Source organism: Amblyomma americanum, chromosome 1 (assembly GCF_052857255.1).
Source record: "Amblyomma americanum isolate KBUSLIRL-KWMA chromosome 1, ASM5285725v1, whole genome shotgun sequence".
Taxonomy (NCBI): domain Eukaryota; kingdom Metazoa; phylum Arthropoda; class Arachnida; order Ixodida; family Ixodidae; genus Amblyomma; species Amblyomma americanum.
This window is the reverse complement of record NC_135497.1, coordinates 436,368,155-436,390,282: the sequence shown is the minus strand read 5'-3', so window position 1 is coordinate 436,390,282 and position 22,128 is coordinate 436,368,155. Positions and strand designations below refer to the sequence as shown.

At 45.5% G+C, this 22,128-nt stretch overlaps 1 protein-coding gene across 1 annotated transcript in view; it reads left to right on the top strand.

The window, feature by feature from the left end:
• The window catches only part of LOC144125253 (acetylcholinesterase-like), a 339,544-nt gene that overhangs the window by 264,880 nt on the left and 52,536 nt on the right, over positions 1-22,128 (top strand). The window contains exon 6 of the mRNA XM_077658480.1: positions 6,445-6,724. Within this exon, the coding sequence (XP_077514606.1) occupies positions 6,445-6,724 (280 nt within the window). The remainder of the gene's footprint in view (positions 1-6,444; positions 6,725-22,128) is intronic.

Sequence of the window (22,128 nt, the reverse complement as noted above, 5' to 3'; positions counted from 1 at the left end):
ACAAACATAGATATCAGCGGCTGGATAGAAAAAGAAGCGCAGCCTATAAACACTTTCGAAATAGCGGTCTTTACGCTTTCGATGCCTATATCAATCGCTCTTGTATTCTGCCTCCCGAGTGTAATATCTTCCTGTTATGTTGTTTCAGTTGTTTTCTTCCTCGAGTTTCTTTTGACTGATACTACGCTACATGTCTCGCATGCGTTTGCACGTTCGTCTTTGTGGTAGTCCTGGCTAGCAGATCTGTGCTAAAAATGGCATACGTGTTACGTGCTTCGGAGGAAGATCTTTGGAGAAACAGAAGGCGGCCACTAGGACTTTGCTGTAGTGACCGTGCCTACAACAACTAGGCGTGTCACAACATTGATCCAGGCACCTTCGAAACGTCCCGCCTCTTTAGAGTTTGGCGCGTTTGCGTTCTGGGCACAGAAAGTGTTATCCATTGGAGGTACCGCTGCAAAAAATTATGGCAGGTGTGGCCTTTTTGATGTTCTATAGCAGCGAATTTTACGCGATAGCGTAGACAGATCGTTTGGTCGATGAGGCATCGCCGTGACCTTGGATTGAGAGGAAGGACTCAGAAACGTACACGGAAATATTCTGAGAAGTTTTAAATAGAAGAAACGAAATTCTTTGCCTTCGGGTTTAAACCCAGGCCCTTTCCAGGCCAGGTAGGCACGCTGCGCATATGCAACAAAGTGCTTTTTTTCTTTATTGCACGGAAGTACATCTAACCTGACAGGCTTCAAGCCTGCCTGAACCAGGTCGCATCCCGCAACCCATATAAGCCACGAAGGGTCATTCGTTCAAGCGTGGTAGGGGGATACCAAATGAACGCTTTTTGGGTGTGTGACAGCAAAGTGTGTTGTAGATGTATATTGATGTTATATTAATTAAAAATTTCTAAAAAAAGGAGAAGGCACTATCGCATAAACTCTTGAGGTGAATTAATTGCCCAACTAGTTTTTTATACATAGCGCAGTTCTAATTTTGAATAGCATAAACCAAATAGATACATTCGAAAGGCGTGAAAATTCCATTTTATTCTTGTAGATAGAGAGCAGTGCTACTCTAGAGTCACATATTCTGACTACGTTTCAGTTTATTTAAGTACTTGGTTCACGTCTCATTAAACACAATGTACGGTACAGTCCATAATATTGCAGAGCACACTTCAGCGATCGTACTCTTGTCACGCCTTACTTAGCAAAAACAAGGAACTACTTTATATATTTGTTATTACAAGGTGCAGGTGCACTCGCGTATGCACCCAAGCAATCGTATTCTCTCCACGACACGAGCCAGAAAGTTTCAAACCTCGAAGCATGCTTCGTAATACCTTGACCACATCTGTACTTGCACATGAGTGTCCCTGTGATTATGATCCTTCCTGTTCAACATCTCGGCAGTCACAGGAACTACCAACGCTCTGAAATTTGCTCATAGCGCACACTGGCAACCGCAATTTGTTTTGTTTGTTTCGATAGTACACGCAAAACGAATATTTTATCCCTAAGAACATATTAACTGTTCCAAGCAAAAATTCCTCTTGATAATTTTGTACTTGCATCTTAGTTACTGCGTTTTCTTTGTTTGGGGCCTCACATTATACAGTAATCCACAAGAAATATTTGCATTTCAGGAAAGTTTTGTTTAAACGCTTTAACAACTTCACTTACCATATAATAAAACAGCCCTTCACAATTTTTTTTTTCAAAAAGCAGGTGGGGCAACAGTACGAAATCTGCTCAGATATCTGTCGCTTTCAAACGCGCAATAATTGTGAATTAATGGTACCGACATGAATTACCGTCTTTAAAGGACAGTGCTGTTAATTCTACTTGTTATAAAAAATTTGAATGTGATATCTCGTCTAACCGATTACGTCATGAAAAAAATCATAATTTACACTACTAACACTCCTCATGAATTTTAGTCTGGGGTATGTAAGCAAAGTCAAACGTGAATTTACTTACCACATGCCTACAAAAAAGTCGTATTGGTTTTGCTGGCGTTAATTGCGTATACTTATTGTTTTACTACCATAAATAAGTAAAATATTTTCACAGCTGAGCTTTATTTTAACCTGTGTTTTTGTTAAAGTTCATCTATGGATAGTTCATAAAAAACATCTATCTTAATGTTGATGCCTTTGACTCTTGTCTTCATGAGGAGTTTTCTCGTTAACGTTTTTTTCTGGCTCGAAGTTTTGTAAACCATACTCGGGATCTATTCAGCATGTCTTACCGTGTGATTGGCTGCAATAGTTCGAACAGCTAAGGACGGAAGTGAGATGGGGGACATTACTTGCAAACCAAGATACAAGTCTTATTTTGCGATATTTGATGAAAAATGGCTTTTTTTTAAAACAGTGTGCAGGTAGAGCTAAGTAGATGGACGGGATCAATGTCATGGGCGTCTTAGACGGCGCCGAAAGATGTAGAGAGCATGCGTCGTTCTTATGACTTCACTTATGGAATTCATGCAAGCCACCGCGGTGGCTCAGTGGTTACGGCCCTCGGCTGCTGGTCCAAAAGCACGCGAGTTCAATCCCGGCCACTGCGATCGAATTTCGGTGGAGGCGAAATTCTTGAGGCCCGTGTAGTGCTCGATGTCAGTGCACGTTAAATAACCCCAGGTGGTCGAAATTTACGGAGCTATTCACTACGGCGTCCCTCACAGCCTGAGTCGCATTTGGACGTTCAACCCCCATAAACCAAACCAAATTCAGAGGAGAAGCGCCGCTGGTCGTGTCGTTGACGAGGCCAGTTGTTTCGTCCGCACTTTTTAAATGAAGTGTTTAAAATAAAGAGCAATGACCTCTCAGCTGAACGCCATCTCCTAGGCAGCGTGGCTTTTACTGTAAAACTAGGGCTCAATGCGGATTTCATCAGACATTACTGTGGCAGTATGTTCGTAGTCACGCATATCAGAAACCAGCAGTCATGTATTTCAGCAATGCAGAACCTTCATATCTTAGCCAGGGGCAGTTGCCGTACGGTGAGCATATAGATCTAATCGCCACGGAGCGTGACAAGGTGATATTACTGAAGCTGCAGTTGCACTCACAGGGATGGGTGCAAATTGTGAAGCAAAGGAAACATAACGCCAGAAATTGAGCGTACTAACGCCTGCGCATCTTGTTCATTGGCAGAAACTTCAACCGCTCACTGATGAATGTTACGGCGGGATCTCTGTTCTTTTTTAATCTGTCGCGCAGTTTACCGAGCAGGAAACGGGTAGATTCAATATTTTTGGTCTCACAACTTGTATCAAGGTTGGTTTTCCCACACAGGAGTCGTTGATAAGTTGTACTAGTTGTCTCTTGCTCTTTGCGCTATATGGGACACGTAAGCTAAATCCTAACTACGTCATCAAGCAGTTCTTGAGCTACACTCTAAGCAATTTCTCGCGCCCTTTTGGGAGGAACGACAACCGTTGCTACCCAGACACAAAGTTTGATCAGTGAAGAGACTAGCAGCAGGATGAGGCAGCCCTGTGCAGATTTCGGGGGCAAAACGTTTATCTGCAGGTAACATTTACACAAACGCAGGGACGAACCACAGTATGTTTTTAATCCTTGTTATCCACCAACTCCCGGCTCTCTCTGCTGCGCTTTAAGGAAGTCTTATCAGCTCCGAAGCGATTGGCAGCTTGCATTCCGGAGAGATCAATACGACGATTTTTGTAACGTGCCGGGGTGAGTTCCGCTACCTGTCGCGTTGCAGACCGATGGCAACATTGCTGGAGTTTACCCTTCTGCAATGTGTGCTAAGCGCTGTTGTGGCTGGTGTGTTCGTTCTTGCAAAAGTGATGCTTTATTCCAAGCCATTCAAAACTGATTCTTGCTACGAAATACCCGCCGCACGCCCGCTTTTTCCGCAGCCCACATCCGTGTCATACTCCATAAAACGAAGCTAAAACTTTAGACTACATGTTTTCTTCTCGTCTACAACATCAATCGTCCAAGGCGGCCTGAGGCTCACTCACAAAGTGCCCCCGATGCGGACCAGTGTGGCTGCACCAACAAATATATCACCCTTGCAAACGGGCGCTCCTTTCTTCCACGGACCGCATAGGCTTAGGCACCTATCCTGGAATAATTTTTTTCTCCTCTTCCCATTCCACAGTACAGAGTAGCAGGCCAGATATTAATTTTTCTAGCCAACCTCTCCGCCTATCTCATCAATAAACCCTCTCTCTCTCTCTCTCACTGGAATATAGAAAATAAATATCGAGGAATATTCACGTACAGTTCAGATAAAGTATTTAGATTATTTAAATGCGTTTTGTCAGCGCTGAAGCTATGCGGATGCGATCAAAACAGGCGCGAGGCGGCAATTCCGCTACGACTGTTCGCTGTGGTTGTCTTCTCATGTCATACACACAAGCAGGCGTGTCACAAAAGTGCCATCACACGGCTTCACGTCTTGGTAACAGTGTCTTGTAGAGAAAAAGTTATTACATGTAAGCTGACCGGCTTAGCGAAAGCCGGCTATCGGCAAAAGCTAACTGGTGTTAGCTGCAAAGACGTCTGAAGTGGCGGGCCCATTTTGACGTTTCACAGGCGACTGCCCGGTTGGGCGTCTCACAGACCGGTTTGGGCGTCTGCACTTGTATTCTCACGTGCATATTCGGCCTTCTTTCGCTTGCTGTCTTCGGTTCGATCTTGTACCCGGCACGCATTACGCACTTACGTTGCCCACTTGCACGAAGCAAATAGTCTAGTTTGCAGCGTTGTCTTTATCGCAGTCTAAACCCTCAGTTAGTTTTGAGGAAAGGAAAGGCAAGTAACTGGCTCATTTCGTCAGTGGACACCTCAATCGCGCTGTGAGATGGCGGTGGTTCCCACCTACAAATTGAGGCAGTTATGCACCTTTCCTTTTCTCAGAAACAACGGAGAGTTCGGACTACGTTGGTTTTGGGAAAGCTAGTACAGCCTTCACTGTTAAATGAGAACGCGAGGCCGAAGCCTTAGACTCTTTTTTTTGAAGAGATTCTGTGAAAACATTGAGGAGCCATTGGTTGGGCCAAAGGCGAGGAATAAGGAAATGAGATTCGAGGAGATACTTTATATTCACAGAGTACCAAAAGTTAAGAAAGCGGTCTCCAGGTCTGCCGAAGAACTTCTCTTCCCCGCTCCCCTTAAGCTTTCGAAACACTGGAGACTCGTTGATACAGGTTGGTAGAATAAATCAGCTTGTTGAATTACCTGGCAGTAGGTACCTTTTATGACTGGCGCTGTTTAAAGATTTTTCTCAGCCGCTGCTGGGTTTACATGAGATAAAGGGAGAGGTGTGTTAACCACAGCCTACGCGAACGTGTGGCGGCGTAATACTCCGAAAAAAATTTTCTTCGCTATACAGCCAATGCTACAGCAACGAAACACGCCCTCTCTATGGTTTCTCAACAATATGTTCACTGAGTGGCTTTATCCTCTCCTCATACGCAGCGCCCCATTGCAGAACGTTTTCTTTACACACAATATATCTTTAGCATTCCTCATTATTTTAAACATATATTTCTGACATAACTGAACATTTTGAAATTTAAGACAGTAACAGCATAAACAGTTTACTTAATTACAGCAAAGTGCTCAGGCATGTCCGGTAGCAAGAAGCTCCCGCAGATGGCACCAACTACACCAGCGACTAAGCTGGGCTGTCGTGCAATGAGCAACGTGCCACGAGGCTGCCCTGCGGCCGAATTATTGGCGCAGTAACACAGTTACAGACTCTCCATGCCCGTGAATTCATCGCCAAAGAAGTTGTCACAGAGTAAAACATTTACAGTTTGCGTGCACTTCCCTTCACATTGCAAACACCGCGAATAAGAATGTGTGTCTGACGCAGGATCTACAAGATTTGTTGTCCAGGCCAAGATAAATTTGGCAGGGAGATTTTAGGTGCATCAAGCATAATCTCGACAAGTAATAACTTCTCCCTAAGTATAGCCTCAGTAGAACTGCTTGTCTAAGAGAGAACATGTGTTTTACATTTCAAGGTTTCATTTCTTGCCCGCATTTCTTTGCTATATTACACATCTGAAGTACAGAACGCAAGTGTCTTTGCGTGGCGACTGCCATTCTTCTGTCTTCACTTTTATCCTTGCGATCCGCTCACATCATGCATTTTTTAAGCTATTTTATATCACGCACTCAAAAACATCGTACATGTTCATTGTAAGCGGAGATTTCTAATTCACTACAGTTGTAGTGCTCGCTTTTGTCCTCTCTTTTCGTTCCCTGCGTCCTTCCTACTCGTTCGCAGTAGTTAATGAGAAGTATACATAACTTTGGCCCAATAGGATACTTTTGATTGGAGCCAGCGCTTGGCCGTGTGACCTCCTGTCCCATGCCTTTCAGAGTGCTGCCAAATCATTCAGTTCCTGACTCTGTTTCCTTCTCTACACTTAGAGCTGCGCTAATCTTGCGGCTCCCCGCAGAGCTGCACAAAAGTTGTCGCTGGCCCTCGGCCCTCGGTTCGGGCCAAGCATAGGCGTGCCACCCCTGCTTGGCCCACCGCAGCTACAAGAGGCGGCAGTGTATGCTGCCGACCGGGAGGTGATAATTGGGCACACCGCCGACGAGGGCCGCTTTCAGCTGTACCAGCTGGAGCAGACCGTGCTAAAGGACGAGGTAGGAAACACCACGAGGCTCGCCATGGGTCTCGAGCAAGTCATCAGGGAATTCTTGCACAACGTCAACATCTCCTGGCAGCAAAGGGTGAGCCGGCGGCTGCCGATGTTTGCATGGGGTTGCCTTTGCAAAATCATGTGAATACCCGAGCGGTGTCAAGACATAAGATGGCCGTCTTTTGATGAGTGATCATGACGGATTCTCTGTTCACCGACATCACAACATCGCCTGACTGCGTGCGGACTAATGGAAAAGTCTTTGCACATATAATAAGTTGTGATGCATCCAGTGCACCGCGTTCAGGTTTAGCGAAGATGGAGCTAATATATTGTCGTTAGAAAATAAAGCAAATTCTTTTTAGAACTACATATGCCGCTGGTTCTTTGTCTGATGCAGTATTGAGGACAAAACTCTACAAGACGCATACCCGGGAGGAAAAGCATATAGCTCCGTTATTAGGCTGTTGAATAAAACCAAACTTGCTGAAGTGATAATCGGACTCACGTACTCCAATGCGGTGCAGACTTTTGTCCCCTATAGTACATAGCGACAGTGCGGTAATAAGAGAAGTGCAGTGATTTGGGCTACTCATGAACACACGGCTGCAAAAACCGTTCAACACACAGTGCGAAAAATGGAACAGACAATAGAATCCAAGCGGTTGACCTATTGAGAAATGTCAAGAGAGGATGTTTTCCCCAGAAGTCGACGAAACCTTTTCCACAATGGAGATGTGTTTTTATGCCGTGTTGGTTCTGCAACGAAAAGTTTTGATAACTCTATAGGGTCGCGAGTAATTAACAATGTAGTTGGGCAGCAGTTCTGGACTGAGAAAAGTTAAGCTTTGAAGACTGCCTACGAGCGCACAGCAACAGTGGAAACAGCTGCTAAACGAAGAACGGTTGATGAGAAGGAATCAGCAACTGGTTCCAGAAATGACAAGAAAGTGGGCACGTAATCTAAAACACATCAAGGGAAAGAGCTACGCGGGGGAGCGCCCCGTCGCTTCTCGGACAAGATGTGTCTCCGATGTTATGGCTAGCACAATGTGCCCCATTGGAAGTTGTGAAGAACTCTGTGTGCTTCAGATTTTTCAGGGGCAACAGTGCCAAAGACTGGGATTTAATGGAGAGGAAACAGAGGACGGGCGCTGACTTACAACTCAAGTTTATTCAAGGGAAACGTCACCAATATAAGGGAAGTGCGGCAATGTAAGCAAACTCAATCACGTGTTGCTATGAGTCAAGGTACACAGCTTCACAATCTTGTAGGCAAATGCAATGCTTGCTAACACACAATCATGGTTTTCTCTTCATTTGGTACACTTCACTAGTGTCTCTTGTTTTTTCAGCCTCTGTGCTTGAACAGTATATCACAATGCTGAAACGATGGAAACCAAGTTCGGCACTTTCCGTAATGGTAAGCTAGGTTAGTGGACATCCAACGCCTTTCCTTGCACGGTCTTAAAAATATGGCCAAGTAGTACACGGTTTAGGTGCTGTCTTCTCAGCTCCAAAGAAACTCAACAAATATTGAGCGATTCTAGCAACAAAGTGCTGAAAAAGCAATAGAATATCCAGAAATCTGCAGAAATTAAGCACGAAAGAAAGTTTGTGCTATGCTCCAGGATGTTGCTTGAAAAACTTTTCTTTCTTGCGGACAGGTATACATTGGCCAGACTGAGTGGTCTATAAATTAATACAAGTTTGAATGAATATAAGAATTTTTATATATCAATCTGACCATTACCGAGATTGTAAATCTCTCTTTCTCTCCTTGCATTGCTGTGATATACTGTGATATACTGGTGGGCTCAGTAGCTGTGCATCAACGCCGATACTTTTCACAATGCAGGTGTTTGCCTTCGCTGTGAAACTGCTTTTCGCCGCTCTACCGTCTGCCTCCTGTTCATCAGTTTTGACGGCCACACCGAAGTTCCTTGAAAAAGGCCTTTTTAGTCCACCTGCCCCATCACCGTTGCTGCCCCATCGCCTACCCTCATCGCCGCCAGAGGACGTCATCTTGGACCATGAGTGGCCAGTCCCACCACCAAGAACATCATCTGTTAATTCTATCAGCCATATAAAGCCCCTGCTGTCATCGCCGCCGCTCTCTGGGCTCGGTAGCAGTGCATCAGCGCAGGCTACTAATCCGATACTTTTCAGAATGCAGGTGTTTGCCTTCGCTGTAAAACTGCTTTTCCCCGCTCTACCATCTGCATCCTGTTCATAAGTTTTGACCGCCACCCCGAAGTTCCTTGAAAAAGGCCTTTTTCATCCACCAGCCCCATCACTGTTGCTGCCCCATCGCCTACCCTCATCGCCGCCAGAGGACGTCATCTTGGACCATCAGTGGCCAGTCCCACCACCAAGAACATCATCTGATAATTCTATCAGCCATATAAAGCCCCTGCTGTCATCGCCGCCGCTCTGTGGGCTCGGTAGCTGTGCATCAGCGCAGGCTACTAATCCGATACTTTTCACAATGCAGGTTAGTAATAAGTTTTCCCTATTTGCTAAAAAAAAACAGTAACTACTTTTTAATGCAGCTGCCGAGCCATGAGTGCTGCTGTAGTATTGGTGCCGAGTGTTCACGTGTTCTTCGTTTTCTTTAACTATTGTCAGGAGATATTGAAACTAACCCAGGCCCCGACCGTTACGACAGCATACTTTCCGAGCTCCAGGAACTAACTACCGGACAAGCTACATTAATTTCAGATCTGCAGGACATTAAACACCAACTAAAAACTACCGAAACAACCTTGGCCGACTTAAACAAGCGCATTGACATTCTAGAATCACACTATGCCACACTTTCTACTCTCCATTCTGAAATCGACGCCCTGAAAACTTTCAACACTGAACTTACCTGCAAGGTCAACAAACTGGAAGCACGTATGGACGATGCAAAAAATCGGTCTCGCCGTAACAATCGCATTTCTTACAATATTCCTGACACTAACCCCATTGAAACGTATGCAGACTCGGAAGAAACAATCATTCGCCATTGCTCCACTCAACTAGGTTTTGCCATCGAACCCAATCTAATCGAGCGTGCTCACCGCCTCGGGCGCCGCTCTACTGATCGCACCAGGCCAATCATCGTTAAATTCACGTCATCTAAAACTAAAGAAAGCATCCTTTCCTTAGGCAATAAGCTGAAAGGCACCAACTACAGTATTGGCGAAGACTTCTCTCTTCCCGTCCGTAACGCCCGCAAACATCTTGTAGCCTTTGCCAAATCGGTATCCGATAAGTTCTTTTTGCGCTTCAAAACATTACACATTGGTCCTAAACGCTACATATTCGATGAATCATCACAAACAGTCAAAGAGGTAAAATAGCAACCATCTCAGCCCCTGTCGACAGATCGTTCTAGGCATGTACACCAAGAAGCCCTTTCATTGTCAGCAATCTTTACTAATGTGTAAAGTTTCATTTCAAAGCGCGACATTGTTTCCCATATCGCCACTTCATCTGCCAGTAACATAGTAGTCTTGACAGAAACGTGGCTTAACAGTGATATTTCCGATAGCGAAGTGCTTGCTGACTTACCCAATTTCTGTGTTTTTCGCAAAGATCGCCCAGACCGAAGGGGAGGAGGGGTACTGATTGCCACCGCTCGAGACCTATCATGCTCAGCCATTAACCTTTCATCAGATATAGAAATAATATGGGTTTTATGCCACGCTTCACCTAAATCAGTTGTGATCGGCGTTTGCTACAGGCCTCCTAACAGCCCAGACTTCCCGCGAAAACTTAATAACGCATTGAATGAAATTAAAGCTAAACGCCGTAACACATACACTCTCCTATTCGGAGACTTCAATTTTCCGAGTATCGACTGGAATAATCTAACCGCTACAGGTAATAAGGATGCTAATGAATTTCTAGACGTTTGCCTTAATTTTAATCTCATTCAAACTGTATCCGAGCCAACTCGTGTAACCGAAGACTGCGCAAATATTCTAGATCTATTATTAACGGATAACCCTGAATGCGTTCATTCTATCACGTATCTACCAGGCGTCAGCGATCATCACGTCATACATGCTGGCTTCACGATTAAACCATCCTTACGCGCAACCACTAAATAAACTATCCGATTATACGATAAAGGAAACTATACAGAACAAATAATGAACTTCGCGCATTTTTGCCAGCATTTCAATCTAACTTTATTCAAAAATCCATTCATGATAACTGGTTCTTGTTTAAGAAGAAAATCGACGATTTGGTCGACAGGTTAATTCTGAACATAAATATCCGAACTAACCCTCAAAACCCATGGTTCACAAATACACTCAGATGCCTTGAAAATAAAAAGAAGCGTCTTTTCCGATCGGCCAAGTTGCTTCCTAGTCAGAACGCGTGGAACAAATATTACGCAGCCGAAAAAACGTACATATCAAGTATTCGAGAAGCCAAGCGCACATTTTTCAACTCCGATCTGCCTAAAATGTTGTCAACTAACCCCCGTAGGTTCTGGCAAGTCATTAACGCCCAGCACACATGCACTATTTCCCTCACCGATGGTTCGGGTGAAACTGTATGCGAAACAGAATGCGCCAATATGTTCAATGCAGCCTTTTCTTCCGTGTTTATTAAAGAAACAGATCCGACATTTCCTCCGAACGCCCCAGTTATTCAAGATACTAAGCCTTCTCTTACATTTTCTTCAGCAGGAATTTCGTCAATAATTAAAAACATTAAACTTTCATCCTGTGCAGGAACTGACAATATCGACGCTAAAATACTGATTAATACCAATGATATATGTTCATCTCTGTTGTGCTTGTTATTCGCTCACTCACTTTTCACAGGTCAACTACCCATAGACTGGAAAATTGGGAAGGTCGTTCCAGTCTACAAATCAGGTAACATGAACTCGCCACTTAATTACCGTCCCATCTCTCTAACTAGTATTCCCTGCAAGATCATGGAACACGTCATCTATGCCCATATCACGGCGTTCCTTGATTCGAACAACAGTTTTCAACCTGCTCAGCACGGGTTTCGTCGGGGTTATTCCTGCGAGACCCAACTTGCTACGTTCATTCACGATCTGCATGCTAATCTTGATTGTAATCTACAGACTGACATCGTATTTTTAGATTTTGCAAAAGATTTGATAAAGTACCTCATAAACGCCTCCTGATAAAACTCTCCCTATTAAATTTGCACCCCCATATTTTGATGTGGATTGTAGAGTTTTAAACTAATCGTTCGCAGTTTGTCTCCGTTAACATTAAGAACTCTAACTCAGTCCTAGTAACGTCGGGCGTTCCACAGGGATCTGTGCTTGGCACACTACTGTTTCTCTTGTATATTAATGATGTGCCTTCAAACGTAACATCCAACATACGCATGTTCGCTGACGACTGTGTACTTTATCGTGCTATTCTCACCACTGCTGACCAATCTTCTCTTCAAAATGATCTCAATGCTGTTCAGGAGTGGTGTAATAAGTGGCTAATGGAACTGAAACCACGTAAATGTAATCTTTTGTCCATCAGCCGCCGCCGTAATCCTCTAATTTTCTCTTACGAAATATCAGAAGTTCCCGTACAACTCGTTCAGTCATACAAGTACCTAGGCATAACAATTTCTAGCGATCTTTCTTGGAGCTTGCATGTTACTAACATAATATCGTCAGCAAACAAGACGCTAGGTTTCCTCAAGCGCCATCTTCACCATGCTCCAAAACATGTCAAGTTATTAGCTTACAAATCATTCGTCAGGTCCAAACTAGAATTTGCATCGCCCATTTAGAACCCTCATCAAGCTTACCTCATCAATGCCCTCGAATCTGTTCGAAATCGCGCTGCTCGCTTCATTCATTCATCGTACTCTTATGACATCAGCGTTTCCTCCTTAAAAACAGCATCCAGATTACCCTTATCGCTCCGCCGTCGCAATGCCAGCCTGTCTATTTCACAAATTCTTCCACAGCCGTATGCACATCGCACCTTATATTCTGCCCCCAGCACGCATATCTCATCTCACCAGCCATCACCTACAAATTTCCCGTCCACGCTCACGCACCGTAACTTTTTCTAATTCCTTCTTTCCTCGTGCAGCCGCAGACTGGAACGGCCTTCCAAACAACGTTGCCATCATCGCTTGCCCAAGTCTTCGCTGAAAATGTAAAAACTTTCCTGTTATTGTGTATCTGTGCTTTTAATTTTTGCCACCCCTTATGTAACACCACTCTTTTGGGGCCTTTAAGGTAATAAAATGAAATGAAATGAAACTACACAGCCCAACTAATAAGAGAGATTATTAAAGTGTACCACACAATGAAAAAGTCTTGATTGTACGTCAGCACGCCCTTCATTTTCCCACAGTATACTGAAGTTGAGTACCGTGATTCTACGTAGCAACACGTGCATTCTTTTCTCGATTTTTTGCCCGCGCTTCCCTTTATTGGTCATGTTTCCTGTGAATAAACTTCAGGTGTGAGTCAGCGCACGTCCTATGTTTCCTCTCCAAGTCGTCCCCGTCTTTCGCGCTGAAGTTGCCCCTGAAAGTGTATAACCAACTCGCCTGATTAGCTGTATTGGCTCAGGTGTTCCAGAGAAGATTATCTAGCCAGGCCATGCGATATGAAAAAGGCAAGTGCATCATCAGCTTGATGTCGCACTCTTTTTGGCGCATGCTGGGTAGAGCTATTTACTATGCAGAAGCGAAGTATCCAGTAATTTTCTGAAGTTTGGTGTCACCGTAAGCATTGCAGGCCAGGGCGTACAGGTGCAAGTACACTCGGGAGCAGCTAGGTCAATTATAAACCACAAAGTTAATCGAAAGTATCAGGTAGTGAAGGGCATTGTCCAGGAACAATCAAACACGCAGCTTGCCTTGACATCGTGGCAAAATCCATGCCCCCTGTAAACTTCAAGTATCTACTTGAACTACCGCTGCTGATGATAGCGAACAATGACGGCAGTGTGTACGTTAGGCCGTGACTCATTCAAGCCGCTGAACATAGAACTTACAGGTCTTTACACCAAAAGAAGTTGATCCCCAAGACGCTTCCATTTCAAGGTATCTAGACTTTTGTGGCCAGTCATTGCCAAGCGCTACGCTGCGGTCCATTCGCACTGAGCTAAGCAGGACGATGGGCCGAGGTTGTCAAGAAGCTACAGCATTACTGTTGTGATTATAGACGACGTCATCGCAAAGCGAGTCGAATTGGAATGGCTAGAGATTCTGCAAGCAGCGCATTATTTGGATTGCGCGGCACCTGCCGTTGCAGCGCGGAAAAATACATAACTGAGGATCTGCAGTGAATACCAAAGCACAGTCAAGCAAGTGATAAAGACCAACGTACGCGTAAGATTTAAAAACAAATTGAGCACGTTCTTGCAGTCATAATTTCATATAATGCGTTCAGCATGTCGAAGTTTTGTCTTCAGATTGCCGCTAAATATTGTATACGGTTATTTTTTGTTTGTTTATATCCGACGTTTTGTGGCATGCTTTATAAAGCTAAAAAAGTTACGTTATTGTTTAATTCTGTATTTTTGTACCTTGTACCAATTACTGTGTCCAAATTACTGTAATCTCTATTCCTCATAGAATGTTGACAGAACTTTGACGCTGATTATGCGTTATCATTTTGTTTCCTTATTCTGTGAATTGTAGTATTAGCACAGCATTTTGTAGTGTCCTTTTTTGAACGGACTCAACGGTACAATGAACGCTCTATATAGGGGTTGATTATATTTTGTGCATTTCTCTATCACCTAATTAATAGTGTGAATGTGGTTTATTGTCGAGTATTCTTTACAAAAGCATGCCGGATGATTTGGTTGATTGAAGTCTAAGGTTGTCCAGACTCTTCGCGATTACTTTAGTAAATATATCGTGTAGGAAACTGCCAGTAAGCTGATCTGCCTGTTATTTTTCAAGTCCCTGATATCCCCTTTCTTATTAATCAAGATAATGTTAGCGTTCTTACAAGCTTTTGGTACGCTCGAGGTCATAGTCATTGCTAATATAATGTGGCTAGTTCTTCTAGCACAATCTCCGCTTTATCTTTAAATAGATCTGCTGTTACCTGATCCTCACCAGCTGTTTTTCCTCTTTGCAGTGCTCCTAAGGATTCCTTTTTCTTTCACTTCTGGCGGGATGTCCGAATGTTGTGCGGAGGTGCCTCTCTCTTAACGGTCTGGTCACATTGGCTACTGTACAGATTTGTGTAGAATGCTTCTGCTAATTCAAGTATCTTATTCATGGTGCTAATGACATTACTGTCTTTGTCTCTTAACGCATACATTTGGCTTTTGCCTCTGCCTGGGTTTCTCTTCACCGCCTTTGAGCTACCTTCGTTATTTAGAGCATGCTCGATTCTCTCCACATTAAACTTCCTTATGTCGGCTACGTTGCGCATCTTCATTAACTTCTATAGCTCCCCACGTTATATTTGCCTGTAGGGTTAGACGCTTTCATGCCTTGGCGTTTCTTAATTACATCATTCGTCTCCTGACATGGCTTTCCGGTATCCTGTAGAACCATCCTACTGTCTACTTCAACTCCGCACTTCGTAATGATAGCTTTGAGACTATTGTTCATTGTTTGAACATTTAGAGCGTTTTCCTCAGTTAGAGCCGTATATCTCTTCTGCGGAAATGTCCTGGATTCACCTACTTTACCTCTTACCGCTAAATCGTTATTTGGCGTCCGCTTCACTAGTTTCTAACGTTCATCTTCAAGTCTAAGCTAGTTCGAGACCATTCCATTCTGTGTCGCTAGAATGCACCTTTTCGAGGACCTCCACAGCCTGCACGACGCTAGGGAGAGCGCAAAGTATAAAATTATTTCATTTTTGGTATCAGCACTGGGGCGCTTCCATGTCGACTTTGTTCTCTCCGCTCCCCCCGGCTATTACTTGTCACTATGAAATTGTTGCCTACTGTTCGGTCTCCGGCCTGCTTCCTGCTTACCATCGCACTGAAGTTCTCTGTCAGGTGATGGACAAATGCGCAGAACATAACCATCCCTTATGTATAGCCTTCGATGATAACGAAAAATCATTTCACTCAGTGGAAACTTCAGCAGTCGAGCAGATTGCAGAATCAGCGTGTTGATGAGTGTTGTGTGAAAATACTGGAAGATATCTGTAACGACTGCACAGCTGACATAATTCTTCATAAAGTTAGCAATAAATTTCCAATAACGAAGGGTGTCACGCCGGGAGACACGATGACGCCAACGCTATTCACCACCGGTTTACACAAGGTGTTCCGAGGCCTGGTTTGGGAACAGTTGGTAATGAGAGTAAATAGACCATAACTATCCAACGTGCGAATCGCTGAAGACATTGCCTTCATAAGTAATGATGAGCCTAGAAATTAACGTGGAGAAAATCAAAGCAATGTGCTCGAAGTGGTAAGGAATTATATCTACATAGGTCAACTACTGACCGGTTATCCGGATCATGAGAGAGAAATAACAAGAATTAGAATGTGCTTGAGCACATATGCAGGTTCTCTCTTTTCATGAATTGCAGTTTACCAACACCCCTGAAGAGAAAAGCAGCCAACAGCTGTATCTTACCGGTACTTACTTGTGGGGCAGAAACGTGGAGGCTAAAGAAAATGGTTGAGCTTAAGCTAAGGACAACGCAGAAAGGTATGGAAAGAAAAAATGTTAGGCGTAACATTAAGAAACCGAAGCGGGCAGAGTGGATGAGAAAAAAAAGCGGGTTAATGACGTCCTAGTCGAAATCAAGAGGAAGAAATGGACAATAGAAGGTCATGCAATGCAATGGTAAGATAAGTGTTGGTCCTTAAAAAATAACTGTCTGGATTCCAAGAGAAGACAAGCGCAGCAGACGGGGACATAAAGTTAGGTGCGCGGACGAGATCAGGAGGCCTGCGGTGATAGGCTGGCCGCAACTGGAAAAGACCAGGGCTAATTGTAACGACATAGGAGAGGTCTCTGCCCTGCAGTGGGCGTACTCGGAATGATGGTGAAAGTAAAATGTCTTCGCTTGGTCTTTTTCCTTGCACAAAGGGTGCGCCTTCGAGGCGGTTTTGTGAAGAGAAGGCTAGTCGCACGTGAGGTGCTCCGTCAGCGACGGGAAAATGACGACTTGCGAAGGTGGCAGTTAACGACAAAATGAACTTTAGTTTAATATATTGCATTTACAAAGACACCATATATCCACAGAGTTGCAATTAACATTGAATTGGCTAACATAAAAATCTTCCCTCGTCGGCATAGCCGACGAAGCCCAGCATCTAAACCTAGCCCAGAACAAATTTTGAGGCTCCGGGGCTCGGGTTTAAAGACCTCAGAGCCTAGCCGACATTTTGCACCACCAAATCAAAACATACAAACACTTGTTTGGTTTACAAACTGCATGACACAACTTCCAATTTTTGAAACGTTCAAAATCTTCTCCCTAATAAACACAACAGGAAACGAAAGTCAAAATTCCTTTCAGAAAATGAAATTCCAGAAATGGGACATCAAAATGATCGCCCCAATAGGTTCGCATGCCACGCCCCATACTTCGGCAGTAAAACTCAAGTTCTCTCTCTTACAAAGTAAAACGAGAAACCCACCAAAATATACCAAAAACAGTTTCACGTGTTGCAGGCTTCCTGAAAACTCGTGACCCTGGCGTCTGCAAGCATTTTGGCATGTATCGGTCTCAACCGAGCCGCTACCGCCGCGAGTAACAAACGGGAATGTTGGGCCATGCTCCTAACTTCTATTCTTCGTGACGGCTGTCGACAGGCGTCCCCCGACATCTGGAAAGTGGCGCCAACCATATCGCTGCTACCTTTGAACGCGTGACGGCATCCCTTTTGTCCAGCTGCGTTTCGTTAAGCCGGTCCGTTCCTCGAGAGCTGTTGGCATACAACGTCCTTGCGCGCCGGAGTCGCCGTGGCGCCTGCTAGTCGCATGCGTGAGGACCGTAAGTTACGTTTAATTGCTCTCAGTCAAGCGGAGTGTCCGGACCCGTCTCGGCTGGCTAGTATGAGCCTTGAAACGTAGACGGTCTTTGCTAGGAAGAGGGAGGCGCCCGGCGTATGCGGCTTCGACAAGGTCACTGCTCGTCTCTGCGCACGCAGCCGCATCGTCGCCGCAAAACTGGGACCTCGGAAAGGTCCGTGAAAAACGTTTCCCAGCCTTCCCTCTACGTCTGTCGCGGCCTTGGGTGGTGAACGTCCGCCTGGCTCGCCTTGCATGATTGTTGCTACACATCGACATGGAATAACAACGAAGTCGCCGCTTCACGGCGCCGGGCCAGGAAAAAAAGGACGTATGGTTCTAACAAAACCGTTGCATCCACCAATCTCTTACACGCCCTTTACAAGATTCTACCAGAGGCCCAGATGGCACCTGTAAAATTAAAACAGCCGTGGCTTAGCTTGGTTAAGCCGGGTGATTGCGAAGCAATAGCCTCGCCTCGCGACGGCGTGAGATGGGGCCCCGTTTTTACACAGCTGGTGCGACGTCACACCGACCGTAGCGCCCCTGGTGAGAATAGCAGGAGTTAGGCCACCGTTGGTGGCTACCGCCTCGCCTCGCGACGGCGTGAGATGGGGCCCCGTTTTTACACAGCTGGTGTGACGTCACTCTAGGTCACGTGGTGTGACATCACTCAGCGAGGTCACGCTAAAGCTCAATGGTGCCTACCACCGCCTCGCCACGGAACGGGCTGAAGTGCGACCTAAAGTAGTATTGCTTCGGAATAATAACAAACAAGGGATCGGGTGCGCCCATACACCCGCCCTGCAAACACGTAAAACACTAGCACGTACGACATGAAAACATAGGACACGTGCTGAACACTTCTAATTTGGTTGTACACCCGCAGGTAGCCAAGAATGACACAACACGGCATGCAGTACGTCCATTCAGTGGTCCACCCAGTAGAGTTCACAGAGTTGGCACTCTTTGTTCACTCTCTGGAACACTTGTGGTCTGTCTCGTGCAACCCTCTGTCTCTTTCCGTGTTCGAGACTGGCACAACTTGGCACACCACCCACCAGCTAGTTTTACTACAGAGGCTGAGCTATCGATTGATAGTGCGAAAATTTTGGGGCTAATAGTCCCTGGGTCATACGCTACCTAGGTAGCAAAAATTCTCAAAATCTTGTCCCACTGCTTACTCCGGCATGTTATCCCTACTGCCAATGATAGTATCGCACATTTTTGGCCCGGGATGAAGTCTCTGTCGCGCCGACCACGACAAATTTGTCCGGTCCCGCTTCTCCTAGCAATGTACCTTAGTTCTAGCTTCACGCAGTTGCATGCATTAGCCCGAACGCTGCAAGCTTCGTATGCCTGTCTTTTCGCTACTTTCTCTCCGCTCACCCTCCTCTTGCGTTCGACTGGGATAGTTCAGTTCCTGCGTCGCAAGACGGAAACTGTCCGGGGTGTTGAGCAATCGCTCATTTCATGAAGAGTTTCGTTTATTATTATAAAAGCTGTCTCTACGTTTTTGTCCGGCCCCTGTTAGCTCAATCCGCTGCCGTTCATGTCAACAGGGTGGCACTGGTTGAGTTCTCTATTCCGTCCTTGGGTGACTGCTTCCGCATTCATTCAGAACATGCTTTCCTTGGTTGCTGCCTCATTTTTCTTGCTAGCCCCTCACCTTTCTCTGGCGGTTCGCATGCCGTTTCAGGTTCAGTTGGGTCCTGTCGACTGCGCCAGTAAAGTTTCTTCACTTGATCCTTTCCCTTGCAACAGGGGTGCGCCTTCAAGGCGGTTTTGAGAAGGGAAGTCTAGTCGCACCTGACGTACTCTGGCAGTGACGGCGAAATGATTTGCGACGGTGGGAGATAAAGAGGAAATGAACTTACGTTTAATATATCTTTACGAGGATGGCCAACAGAGCACGCCGCTTATGCGTGGAAAGCGAGTTGTCGATCATGAGAAGTAACTCCTCGTAAAGCTCTGGCGCATTTACGCCAAAGGAGTTCGTAACCCTGGCAAAGGATTCCGGCGAGTCGTGGCTGCATGGCGCAAGCTTCATGCGTCAGGCAGAACTATAGATTCTGTCGAACAATTCACCGTCCACAGTGCAGTGCGTCCGTTGGTGACGGAAACCATGGCATGAGGAACCAAGATGTTCTTCTTCATGCAGGTAAAATGGTTTGACTCGACTGTCGCATCACAAACGTCGAGAGTGGCATCGGGGAAGGACGCCGGTACGCATACAGCCGAAGAAGGAAGAGCGACAGTATCTCGTGTAACACAAAACACATTCTCTCCGGGGCGAGAGCCTTTCACAAGGCCAGTGGTGAAACATTTGCCGACGCTGAGCTCCCCCGTGTGACAGTCGACGTTAGCGTCACAATATGATATTTACAAAAACAGCCTATTTACACAGAGCTGCAATTAGGACGAAACTGGCGAACAAAGAAATCTTCCTTCCTCGGCACAGCCGCAGATGTAGAACATCTATACCTAGCCCGGAACAATTTTCCAGGCTCCGGGACAGGTTTTAAAGACCTCAGAGCCTAGCCCAAATTTTGCACCACCAAATCAAATCATCCTAACTCATGGTTGGTTTACAAACTGCATGACATGCCTTCCAGTTTCTGCAATGTTGAAAACCTTCTCCCTAAAATACACACCACTCAAAGAACATCAAAAGTGTTTTAAAATGGAATTCCTGGAATTAGCCCTCAAAATGATCGCCCCACTAGGTTCGCGTGCGACGACCTATACTTCCACAGTATTAGTCAAGCTCTCTCTCTCTTACACAGTAAAAAGAGAAAGTCACCAAAACCCACCAAATATTTCACCTGTTGCAGGCTTCCTGAAAGTTTGTGACTCTGGCGTAAGCCAGCATTAGGGCACGTATCGGTCTCAACCGAGCCGCTTCCGCCGCGAGTGACAAACGGGAGCATTGGACCCTCTTCCTAACTACTCGTCTTCGTGGCGGCTGTTGGTAGGCGTCCTCCGAAATCCGGAAAGTGGCGCCAACCATATCGCTGTTACCTTTGAACGCGTGACGGCATCCCTTTTGTCCAGCTGCGTTTCGTTAAGCAGGCCCGTTCCTCGAGAGCTGTTGGCATACAACGTCCTTGCTCGTCGGAGTCGCCACGGCGCCTGCTAGTCGCGACCGCGCCGACCGTACGTTACGCCTAATTGCTCTCAATCAAGCGCGAGCATCCGGTCCAGTCTCGGGTGGCGCGGATGAGTCTTAAAACGTAGACGGTCTCTGCTAGCAAGAGGGGGCGCCCAGCGTATGACGGCTTCGACAAGGTCACTGCTTGCGTCTCCGTGCGCAGCCGCATCGCCGCCGCAAAACAGAGACCTCGGGCAGTTCCGGGGAAAACGTCTCCCCTCTTTCTCTCTACCTCTATAGCGGCCTTCGGTGATGAACGTCCGCCTGGCTCGCCTTGCACGATTGTTGCCGACAAACCGACGGGGATATCCAGGAAGTCGCCTCTTCACGGAGTCTGGCCAGCAACGAAATACGTATGGTTCCAGCAAAGCCGCGGGTATCCACAGATCTCTTACAGTGATGATGACGAAACTCTACGTGCCTGTGCGACTAAGTGTCTGCATGTTGTACGAACAGCTCACTCTTGTAAATATACTTATTAATTTCCGAATCGTCGTTTGCATCTGCTTTTACTGCCTACCCTAAGTGGGTGTATTCCCTTACTACTGCCAATGTTTTGTTTTCTGTAGTACAGTACTGTTTCCATCCCAAACTGTTTAAGTGTTGAATTTCTTGGCAGGCATATTTCAACCTACCTTACTACGTTGCCTCGCAACGGCCTCTATCATTCTCTGCAATGTTTCCCCAGTACTCAATCTCACAAGCTGTGAGCTGCACTGTGAAAGGCAGAGCTTTCTCGTCCAATCAGGACCAAGGAATGCAACAAATAGTCCCCTAAACTTATGATCAGTGTCCTTATGATCAGAAATGAAAAAGGTATGATCAGAAAAACTTATGATCAGAAATGGAAAAGGTATTTAGGACGGTGCGCTGAAAGTACATGGGTCGTTTCTCTCACTGGCTAAAGTAGCAGTGAAAGTACGCAAGAATAGAGCACTGCAGAGGCTTGCTGCCAAGTGGACGGCCGCCATCTGTAAACATGGCATCCGCAAAGTAGGTCGAGTCTCCTGCTAGCAGCAGCAGGACACTGGTGCTCTTTCCTTTCCAGGGATGGGGCCAGCAATCGTGGGGTAAGGAGTGCGGAGTAATACGTTTTGTAGAGCACACCATTCTTATTCGCTCAGATCACCACAGCCTTCAGAATGTCTCAAACAACTTGTGAGATGAGCTATAGGTGACCGACTTACTTGGGTAATGTCATCATCATGTTGGGTATTAGCAGGGTAACGTGAATTTTCTTTATCTATTTATTTATTTATGCTTACTCTAAGCACAACCGGGCCAAGATAAGAGCGGAAAACAAATTTGAGTAAATACGCCAGAACAATCTTTCACCATTATGAACTACTGTTTTAATTGGGTGAAAAGCAACGTAGAAAACAACTCATAGGTTTGCG